Source organism: Indicator indicator, chromosome Z (assembly GCF_027791375.1).
Source record: "Indicator indicator isolate 239-I01 chromosome Z, UM_Iind_1.1, whole genome shotgun sequence".
Classification (NCBI taxonomy): Eukaryota; Metazoa; Chordata; class Aves; order Piciformes; family Indicatoridae; genus Indicator; species Indicator indicator.
The window spans coordinates 59,676,180-59,688,315 of NC_072053.1; the positions used below are offsets into that span (position 1 = coordinate 59,676,180).

Below are 12,136 nucleotides of genomic sequence, written 5' to 3' on the forward strand. Positions count from 1 at the left end.
TGTATTAACTCAGCGATTTTAGACACTAACATAAAATGCGGGCCAATTACAACAGAAAAATATAATAAATAAACATTACAGTGAAACACTTAAATATTTATTTAAGCATTAATGTAGAATAAATTAGGAACATACTGAATTTTAAGACTTCTCCAGATGATAGGTAACTTCAGAAATATTTGAGGCAATCATGAAAGATTGTGGCAGTATTAAAATTATTCTAAACATACTTCTGGAAACTGAAAATCATGAATATTCCAAATGACTAAGAATGCACTACTAAGAATCAGAGGATGCTACTAGCACTACGTACAAAACACCTTACCTACCCACAAAATGTGTATTTATGGAAACTACAGTGCCTTGACACCAGGAATGTTCAGAGTCAAAGATGCTAGAACACTGTGTTCCTTATGCTGCTGCTATGAGAAAGCAAAACATTTCCAGGCCTTATTATTCAATCACAAGGTGCACAGCAGTTTTCAGAGCTGCTGACCACAGCAATGATGACTGTCTAGGTCATAAAGAGGCAATGCAGGTATTAAAACCCCATATAGTATTCCCAGTGTAAGGCTGATTAATTTTGTAAGGTTAATCTCTGTAAGCTGCATTCACTAAAACACCTCTGAAATGTTTTTTCAGTGCAATTATCTATTTGAATAACCATCATCTAAACAGCAGTTTTAAGGGATTTTGCTACCGTGAGGCTGTTCATGTTCCAATATTTTGTTCTTCCAAATTCACATTTTTAATAATTTATAAACATAAACATAGGAAAATATCACATCAACATACTAATACCTGCTGTTGTAGCATTTGTTCTGTTTGTTTCTGGATCATCCTCAACTCATGTTATTAATTGTATGCATTTGACCTGAGACTGGGGTTCTGTAGTTTGAAATGTCTTTTACAGATCATTTATTAGTTTCAAATACAGAATGGAATGAATATGAACTTTCTATTCTTCTTCTAGCTCTTGCATTTTTGTTTCTTATTAGAACTGCGTCCTGAAGAAGCTTTATTAACCTAGATTTTGTTCCTTCAGTATCGTCTTTTCTACTACTTACTTTATTTATTTTGAAGCTTTTCCTAGAGTTATCATTATTCTTTGAATATGATCAGTAAGCATGAGACTGAAATATGTCTATCACTGTTTGGAAACCTACAAGCTGCAATGATGATATCACTATGAAATATAAAACACTGATCATCACAGCCTTAAATACTAATATGCTGAGTGTTTTAATTGAGATATACATACTGCATATACAATATATATGTATATCATACACACACATGCATGTATTATGTATATACGTATATACTTTTGTATATGTGTCTCTCTGTGTGCATTTGTACGTTTTTCTTTTATTTTACCTCCTCCACATACAGCATCACAGTCCTCCCAGCCTGAATGAGTCCACATGAAAAGAGGCTCTGGTACTTTAGAACTCTGATTCTCAGGAAGAGGATCCAGTGGAATTGTGTACTCATAGTGTAGACCATAGCTCTGGTCATGGAAAAGCAAGACCTGCAAAATACAGAGATGGAAAAGCTACCTGTGTACACAGGCTCTGTAGAAAACAAACTCCAAAATGTCAGGAGATAATCCTAAAAAAGCATGACAGATTAATTTAACACTCTCTAGCCCTTCAATCCCCCTGATGGATTTTGTAGAACACATTAACCAAAATCAAGAAAATAGGAACAATTATTTCACTTAACTTTTAAGTTTGAAAAGCTCTCCATGAGAAATAAGCAAACAAAATTAATGAGAAATGTGGAGGGCAAGACACATGAGATTAAAAACTATTTTAGATATACTGAAAATCAGTATCAAAATCAAAATTCAAAATCCTTCAGTATATCCTTTTAGATATACAAGGATTTTGAATTGTGGATACTTTCTCATCACCTCTCCTTCTTTGTTTGTGGTAATTATCAACTTTTCCTCCCCTAAACTGAAATGCATTATAACTCTGCTTCTTTATGGAGAACATGGTGACTGCAGTCCTGAAATTGTTGTGCTATAGCCAACCAGGACAAAAACTAATTCGATTCTCTCTCCTTAAGTGTCACATCAGCTTTTTATGACATTTGTAGGAGTGTTGAAACCTTTCATCTTCTCTCAACAATGTAAAGATTATTCTTGGACTGACATGCACTTTTTCAGAAGTGGGCTGGGAGATCTCTACTAAAGCAGGTATATACCTCTGTATCTATGTATAAAAGCATCTTATATAAACCTCATTATCTTCAGAAGCCTGGAAAAAATATGTTACCCTTCCATATGATAGGAGTCAGGTGAAAAAAAAAAAAAACAACAAATAATAATAACAATAAAAAACAACCTATATTGTCATACCAGTAAATGTAAAGGTGATGTTGTGGGTCCTTTGGCTGATATTTTCTCCCAGAGACCTCTCCGAACATAATGGACAGTGGTCCCGGCAATATTGAACATTCCTGAATGCTCTATCTTCCAGTCACTATTGATTGACTGTTTTCCAGAATCTCGAAGAGCTGCAAAATATATGAAGAAAAGCTCAATATAAAAGGTATGTGTTCAATAGTAACTTGGGCCTCCCTTCACTTCCTGGGATAATTGGATGATTTAGTAAGTAGGTAAAATCACCCAACTCTGTTTGCAAAGATATTCATGGATCCTATTCTACATGATCCTCAGTTGGAATATGCTTCAGATTTGGAAGGAATGCTTGGCAAAACCATGTGTACTTAACATGACTTGAAGTTAACCTCAGTGTTTTAATGCCTGAAAAGACTGACAGGCTCCACCATAATTCATAATTTGATCTCTGAATTATTTTAAGACAAATACCACCATTCTCTGTTTCCAAGGTGGTAATTTCTATAATCCATAAAGGCATAGAAAATAAAAATTTTACAGGACACTCTTCAGGATTTGTGGAACTCTCATTCAGAATTCTTTCCCCTCTAATATCTACATTTACCTTTTTCTCCACCTTGGAATGTGACAATATGACTGCCATTCTACCTAAACACTTATTTTATACACTTTTACCACATAATTTGATACTTCTAGCAAATAGTGAAAGCTTGTTCTTTTTGCCTGAATCATTCATCTTAATGGCCCAATTTATAATCAAATCATCATCAAGTCAGGTAAAAGATATATTTCATAGACTGAGAAGACAGGACTTTAGTATTCTATAGTACATGGAATGGATTCTTCTGTGAATGATTTGTAATTTTATTTTACTTTATTTTATTTTATTTTGTTAAGTTCTGAATAAGCACGTGAAGTAGAATATACTTAAAATCAACTTCTGGACAAAGAGTTTCAAGCATTCCTCTTCACTGAAACTGCATGTTTGGCAACAGACTGTTGTAAGAGAACCTCAACAGCTTAGGCCTTGTCCAAAATTTCTTTTTTTCAAGTTTTAAGTTAACATGAGTCACTCTTGTAATCATCTTCTCTCCTATTCATATTTATACTGTTATGTTTTGTTTCTATGGGAAACAGTGGCAATAGGTCTATACACTGGCAGAAAACCAATTGCATAAGGCACCACTGATGTGTACTACTGCGGCGCTGTGTCAAAAATATTAAGACCATAAAACCTGTTAGTGTTGTAGAGCAGCCTTGTACTATAAATAACCAGTAATTTTACAAGATTTTAAAGCTGGTATTTTAAGTTTGAACATACTATTATTAACAGTATTTAAGTTCTATTTAGTGTTTAAACTATAGGGGCCAATCCTCTTCCTAGTGGAGAAACAAAACAAATGTACTGTGAAGTGCTGAGGTCCAGTCGGGTCATGCTGCTCAGATGGAGCAGGTTCGGCAGACCCAGCATGCAAGTATGTGCAGGGGACTGGAATCACAATCCCATAATACAGAAACATGCCAAATCTTGCATTTTCTGCTTTCAGATTCCTCATTTGAGCCACTGAGGTTAGAAGAAGTAAAATGGGTATCCTCTTTAGACTTGGATTCAAGCACTCCAGCTTCTGTTCTTGAGTCTGCCACACCCCAGATAGTAAGTAAGTTCAATGATGACTTTTATTCCATGCCACAAACATACACTCACTCTGCTTAGCTTTCTCTTTCAGGCTGTAAAACAAATCGAGCAATACACCTACAATAAAAAAGACGAAGAAAACCGAGACTGGGAAATGTACTGCAACTGTAACCAAGACTGGAATTTCAGTGCCAAAACAAGGGAGCCAATTACAAGTGTGTCTTCTGCAGAGCATAAAACAGCCATCATCACTATGACAATCTAGTGATGCTGATGTGTCCAATGTACTTTTAAATTACTGTACCAGGGATATACACTTCTCCAGTTTTAATGAGGTGTGAGAGGCTAGCTACACAGCTATAGAGATGCAACTTTTCACAGTTCAGCTATTGCATCTTCAGTGCTCACTGGGGAGCAACAGGGCTCTGTATTCCACTTGGTAATCTGTGTCTAGTAATCCTTTTATTGTGAAAAATTCTTCTCTTTAAAACTTTCATTTCATTTTCATTTACTCCTCTTTGAAAATCTTCATATTCAAGATGTTAATGTTTTTCGATTCATATTTTTATGATTTCTGAATAAATCTCCTATAAGTGAAGAAATCTGAAATAGCTTATGCTGGTCAAAGAAAAAAGAAAAGGTGAAACAACACAAAGTTTAATTCAAGATACTGCAACAGATCTGTTCCTTACAGGCTAACAAAAAAACACTGTGGTGAATAACTGACTAGTCCTCATTCAAACCAACATTAGTGACATCAAGAAAAGTAAAACTTAGGTGACAACCAATGAAAAGCTGATGATATGCTAATTAGCACCTTTTAAAAATTAAGCAGCATGACTGACCATTTCCTGGGCATAAAAAAATTACATTCTTTTTGCCTTTTGTAAGATAATGGATGAATTAGTTTGCTATTCATGAAAAATGAATTAATTTCCCTTGATACAATTCCAACATTTATGTATTTTTGCATTAATGAAAAACAATATATTGTTTTTAATGAAAAACAAGTATTAATGAAAACAATATATTGTTTTTAATGAAAAACAAGCATTAATGAAAAACAAGTATTTCTGTTGTCCACGTATATTAACACAGTAGACATAGAGGGGGAAAAATATGGAAAATTAGAAAGCATGTCAATGACACTTCAGTTATTGGTTTGGCACTTAAGCATCTGTGTTTGTGGTCCATCAGGGAACAACAAAATAATCCAGATTTCTAAACCTCCTGGGATATCTCAACAGGGCAGGTGCAGACCCCATGATAAACCAAAAGTCACCCATTGGTAACTTATGCAGTAATAATTAAGATTCACAATTTTTTCAACATTCTCTCAGCAAAAATACTGAGAACACTCAGGTAAAAAAAAAAATTAAAATATCAATAGAACCCTTAAGCAGAACTGAGAGGAGCAATGAAACTAGGGAACTTTTCTTTGTATTGTCCCATTTAACATAGTAAGTCTCTCTCAAATTAAACTTAGGCAGCACACAAACCATCACCAGTGACGGTATTTCATATATTCACTTAAACCCTATAACAATAATAGTAACATATTCTACCCCTTTATAGAACAGCTTCAGATCTCACCAAAAGAGAAAAATATTTTTTACAATGAAATAATTTACAAAGAAAAGCTTTTCTGCTTTCCTACTCTAATTTTAAAATTTTCATCTGACATTGTTGCTGATTTGCTGTATGTTGGTCCGTGTACTTTTGTTGTTTGAACACAAATTATTCAGTATTCAGCATAAAAATCTCTTCGCTAGTTATAATGTGAAGTATTTTCTTCAGTGTTTTCCTTACAAAAAATTGAACATTTTAAAGTAAGCAGAATTTTTCTTCAATTGTCTGAATACATTATTTGAAACATTCTTTCAACAAAATTAGATGACACATAAGTTCAGAATAAAACTGGGACATATTCTTCACAGATTTTTTTACTATTTTTGTTTCATTACAAAAGCATGTTTAGCCATCATTTTTCAGTGCTGACCAAAGACATGAGTACTAAAACACGAGACATTTACCTAAATAACTGTGAGCTGGTTTTTCCTCCACAACTTTGATTCTCCTTGCTCCAGCAGGTATCACCAAAGCTTCCACATAACCTAGACATGAGACCAAATGTCCTGAGTTACATACAAAAGAACAGAAAATTACATCTTGTATGCTTTTTAACTTCTTTGCTTTTTAAATGTTAACAAGTTATAACTTATAGGGCAATGGTTTGAGGGTTCCTGCAAAATTTTGAAACAACCTATGAAATGGTGACACAGAACCCTAAATTATACCCATGTGGACATTCATATTAGCTATAAAAGAAAGCTGTCACATTGTAATCTCTATAAGCAACCTCCTTCTTTGCAGGTTTTCATCCTGTAGTCTTCCAAATTGATCTGTGGTTTGGGATCCTTCCTCTGCATTACCTTCAGATTAAACAGGGACAGATATAAACATCTAAAGACTACGCCTTTTTTATTTGTAAAAGTACCATAATTCAGTCTACAATGCATTGAAGTCCTTGATTTTCCAAAGATATAATGTCTGCTTTTAATTACAGTATTTTTGATGTGATTTACTTACTGTCTTGAAATTCTGCACATTTTCTACTCAAGAAACTGAAAGGATAATGGCAAACAAATGCTGAACACAGTTGGCCAAACACTGCTTCAAAGAAAAGACTTTTGGAGAGAAGATACACATAGTGTATGGTGCATATTATTAGGATTTCATTCAGCTTTAAGTTCTCCCTCTGCCTGGCTTCTTTTAATGACATTACTCAAGGTAAGAGAACATAACTTGGGTGTTTATTTTGAAAAACACTAAATGAAGCTAAATAGTAGAAGACTTTACAGGTCATGAATTTACTAGATAGAAATTTTATTTCACAGATTTCTTAAAATGCAGGTTCTTTGAAACAGCATGTGTGTTAATGGAAGGTAAATTAACTAATTCCTTAATTTTGTAATTCGTACAACTTGCAATAACTTTGCAGTAATTAAATATTAAAGTAATATTAAATAATTCATCTTAAATGTCCTATCTTTAAAAACAGTACACCTGAAGTTTTTTCAAGGAATTGTGTTATTTTAAAAACGGTACCTTTTTAAATTTTAAAAAAGCATAGCCTTTTAAACTTCCCAATGCTCAAAGTAATCAAATGGCTACTGGTTTCCTGAGTATTTGAAATAAACAGACTTACCTGCTCCTCTGGTATGGTTAAAGTCACCTTTAATAACTTTGCATGACTTTCCATTACCATTGCACACACCACAATGATCTTCTCGAGCCAGAGATCCTAATATGCCATCACATCCAAATTTCTGTCATAAAAGCCAATAAAGTTATTTAAACACAGGCTATGTTTTTCATAAAGCTGTCTTTAGCCATGTGTATCTCACTCTCTGGAAGATATCCTAACCAACATGATTAAGCATTGCTGAGAATGAAAGTTGTACAAGTTCATGTGAAGAGATCCCTTCCATGGTATTTTTTTTCTATTTTATGTAGTTGTTGCATTTACTCTTCCTATACAGTTGACTACCAGCTGTTCTCCAAGAGGAAAACAACTGTGTTGCTACCTGCCCCCAAGACCGCTGGCACCTCTGAGCCACCGTGCAACATACAACCTGCAAGCCCTCCTGCTCAACAGCTGCAACGTGTGCAACTCTGATGCTTCCTAATCAAAGTATGAGAAGTTCTTTGCAATACCCACAACAGCAAAGTGCTAATGTCAACCTGATATCTTATTCTGAATAGGCCATTAATATGTCTGGAATATGTAAATATAAATTGTATTTGTTTTGCTAAAATGCATCCAGTTTGAGAAAAAAACCCAAACTTTACTCAGGCACCTCCACATTACTGTGTTAGATGCATTTCTATTAATAAGTATCAGTAGTAGCTCAACACCACAAATACTGTTAGCATCATACACTGGCCTGATATGAAATAAAAGCTTTTTCAAGTCTAGAGAAGTCATTGCAGGGTAATCTTGTGCATTGTGTATGCAAAATGGCACATCTCAAAGATACAAATACCTAACTCTATAATCCTAGCCCCCAGAGTTCTTCCTAATGGATCGTCTAAGAAAACGGTAAAATGTGCAAGACCTTCAGATCTGACTAGCACCTATCTCTGACAGTTGTTACACCCAGAAGCCAATGCAGTCTTGGACAGGTGGGCTTGGTCTTAGGCTTTTTTTGGTCTTTATTAGTCAGTTGTGAAAACTGACCAACAAAATAAACAACAACTTTTCTTTCAGAAAAAAATGGGCTATATATTACCTTTGTGGTTAAACATGCAATTGCTACATGGTGAACCAAAACCTCAATTCAGCAAAGCATTCTTGTTGCATGCACTCAGTCACTTCAGAAAGGATAACTATACATGTGTGTCAATGTGAGCTGAAATTCCCCGCCCCACCGACAATAACCAGGCTAGCTCAGTCTGGAAGCAAATGAAAGCTTTCAAACCATCACAACATGAATATATACATGCCTGCATGCATCTATATGCTAATTTGTTGAAATTATTCCATCACCTATCAATGCCGTTTCTGTGCTATTGGTTGGCTTTTCTATTGAATTCAGTGAATACGAGAAGGGGACAAAGGAAAAAACAGTCTTGTGGGATTTTTGTATAGGAGAGCCATAGAGCCATATGAGGCTCTAAAAAAGAGAACTGCTAGGAAACAAATGAATTCTGAGGATCAGGAACAGGTTAAGCACTCAGCTTTTATTATCTGTTATTCTGCTGCTTTGGTGTTGGCTTATTTAGATTGTAAAACTTTGTACTGTTGAGAAAGGCAGAATAAGACATACATAGGTATGCCATCCAATGGCAAAATTTCCCAACCTGTCAAAAGCTGAGGCTTCCCTTAGAAAAGTAAATCAGTTATCCTCATTTTCCTCTCTGCATCAATTTGTTATTAGCACCATCATCACAGATACACACTTCTTTAGCTGCTTCACGTACTGTGCGGCACTGAATGACATTAGCTTAAAATGTTTTAACATGGTGCCAAAAGAGCCATTTAGTCTCAGTCACACAGGTATTGCAGCACACTATTGGAGAAACAACACCTACGCATAACAAATGTATGAGCTGGCATACCTGTGCCTGCGTATGCAGGCTCGAAACAAGCAATTCATAGAATCATAGAATCAGTCAGGTTTGGAAGGGACCACAAGGATCATCTAGTTCCAACCCCCCTGCCATGGGCAGGGACACCTCACACTACATCAGGTTGGCCAGAGCCTCATCCAGCCTGGCCTTAAACACCTCCAGGGATGGGACCTCAACAACCTCCCTGGACAACCCATTCCAGGGTCTCACCACTCTCAGGGTGAAGAACTTCTTCCTCATACCTGGCATTTACCATCTGCACAGACATCTGACCCATGCTGGCCACATGAAGTCCCATCCATCACTTTTTCTGTTAGAAGAACAGCTTGATCTTTTCCAGACGGTGAACAAAATAAGGCACATGGCTTTTCTGTAGTAGCAATTGATGGAAAAAAACATCAAATTGGTACAAGTTTATTGAACAAATACAGAATTATTTTCAACATTGTTTAAAAACTGACAATTACTTATCTGTGTGGCATGAATCCACACCTGCATAACAAGTTATCTTAAATAAAATGCAAACAAAAAGATTTTGATCCTTTTCTCAGTTGTTTGAAAAAAAATGAGGTTATTTTGTCCTGTTTTGACCACACTGGTGCTATGAACTTCACCTACATAGCACTCATGTCATGTTCATTGCTGCTATTAAGATTATGCACATTATAGTTGTCGGGAGTATTTTGGTTGTAATCTCTACTTTCATTCTACTATATTTTTGGCAGATCATAAATATTGGTTAAAAAAGAAACTTAACACTTTCCAGATTTTCTAACAACGGAGGTCAAATAGAAAAAAATTAAGTAATTTTAGACATCCTGGGAAGAAAAATACATGGATTTACAAAGTCCACATGAAGAAATAGACAGAAACCAAACACATTCTTTCTATTATCTTCATCAAGGTCCAGCAATTTTCTACTACACTTCTAAAGCATTCTGCAAATAATTTCTAATTTGAAAGAGAATAAAAAAGTAATAATATCCTATATATCCATTTATTCCTCATGGTCATCATTTGTAAATCATGAAGCTTGCTTCAACATTGCCAAAATAATACCAAATAAAATAAAATAAATCTCCTCTCAGTGGTTGACTGAGTACAAAATGACATAATTTTTTCGTATCTTTATTCACAATTGTACTGACTCAGAACTTCTTCCTAAATCTGTTGCAGATTTTTGAAAGGATAAAGTCAGTCCTAAAGCAGAAAATTATTGCACTTGGACACAATCTACACCACACTGACTACATACTGACTTCTAGATTCCTGGAGCACATTTTTATTAGTAAAGTTCCAGGAAACATTCATGGGCACTGTATTTCTAGTGTCTATACAGCTGAACTGTAAGACAGTCTATGCCACATTTTTTTGCATGTGCTAACTAGAACGAGCTTGGTCTAAACTGGAAATTGACACCTGCAAAGGACCACTTCCAAAAAGCAGTTTGGATGTTACCATCCTTTTTAGGATGAAAAAGTTGTATAGTACAGACAGAGGACTTCTATACTAGTGGACTCACATCAGAGATTGCTCTGGGGACATTTAATGTACTAAAATTGACAAAACCTCTGAGTATCTCCAAGGAACTGGTGCAAGCAGATGTGATCTGTTTTGCCAACATGTGAAGGCAGTCTGACACAACCCATCTCTAGCTGAGAAGCATGAGTCTCTGCCTGAGTTTGTGCCCTCTGCATTCCCATTATGCTCCTTATAATAGTAATCTCAAAATTCCCTGGGAGCTTTAAGCACATATCAGCAGCATTTATTAAAGATTAACAACATAAATATTTTTTTTAAGGACACTGAATTCAAAGAATCAGTAACTCAACAATGCTGGATAACTTGAACAGACCATAAGACACCACATTCAAATACAGTGACTACTCTGGACATGGTGCACAATTGATGGCTACTAAAGGTTAAGAGTGCAAATAAGAATTTGGAAACAACGTATTTCTGTCATACTGGAACTTTTTAGCTGGAGTCCAATTTTGTCTCTCCTAAGGGACACTTCAAGAAAACAGGATCTCTCAGAACAACGTTAGATGAAAGCAACCATTTATACTCAACATGGGATAGAAAAGTGTCAATATTTTTAATCAGATGACTGAATTATTCAAAGTCAGGCAGAAACCTCTAGATCCCTTATGATATAAACCATACATTCCTGTGGCAAAATGAAATTTAGTAAAACAAGCCCCAAATAATTCACTTAGATATAAGCACCTAAGAGATAGACAGAGACAGCTCCCCGTACTATGAAATGAGTTAACATGTGTGTAAAGAAAATATTCTGAGTTTTCAAAATCCCCCTTGTTTAGCTAGGCATATAGTAAAAGAAGTTCTTGACAATAAATTCACATTTTTCAGGATTCAGTTAAATTGTTCTACACTTTCTAATGTTTTCTGATAATTAGTTTCAAGAGTTAAATATACATGGCAATAATCAGCTACTTAAAAAGTGGTAGCACCTAGGTACAGTAGTCCAGGCTCTTTATCAGTAGTTGGTATGATTTTGTTAGTTTCTTAAGTATCTGTTTTCATAACAGAAGTCTTTTGTTATTTTCTTGCTTTCTTTAATTAAATAAATTACATCATAACAATTCAGAAAAAAATCAGTGCAATGGCAGCTATGGTTCGCATTCCTAGCAGTACTTGGTTAAGAGTGTTTTGTTTTCTAGCTGCTGTTACTTTACACCAACATTGTATTTGCAGATACTGTAAGTCTGACATTACTTCACACTTACTTGAGCACACCTGTAATGATACGGTGTGTAAGCACGTTTGCTACACTAAAGCAAGCAGAGAGTATGCCAACACTTCCCATGTTGTAGGTTTACAGAAATCCCACCTAATTTTACAGTATGCATTTCATATGAATTTCTGCCAAAATCAAACACTCAAATGTTAAGCTAAAAGTGCTCTCTCCTTGCTCAAAAATAGAAGCTTATAACTATACTGCCTTTTTAGTTTCGTAGGTAGAAGTGTAACTGATA

The 12,136-nt window shown here is 35.2% G+C and overlaps 1 protein-coding gene across 1 annotated transcript in view; it reads right to left on the reverse strand.

The window, feature by feature from the left end:
• Positions 1 to 12,136, reverse strand: part of ADAMTS19 (ADAM metallopeptidase with thrombospondin type 1 motif 19) — a 129,033-nt gene that overhangs the window by 23,492 nt on the left and 93,405 nt on the right. Inside the window, exons 14-18 of the mRNA XM_054397780.1 lie at positions 9,380 to 9,507; positions 7,213 to 7,333; positions 6,038 to 6,118; positions 2,366 to 2,523; positions 1,378 to 1,531 (exon numbers count right to left, since the gene is read on the reverse strand). Of these exons, the coding sequence (XP_054253755.1) occupies positions 1,378 to 1,531; positions 2,366 to 2,523; positions 6,038 to 6,118; positions 7,213 to 7,333; positions 9,380 to 9,507 (642 nt within the window). The remainder of the gene's footprint in view (positions 1 to 1,377; positions 1,532 to 2,365; positions 2,524 to 6,037; positions 6,119 to 7,212; positions 7,334 to 9,379; positions 9,508 to 12,136) is intronic.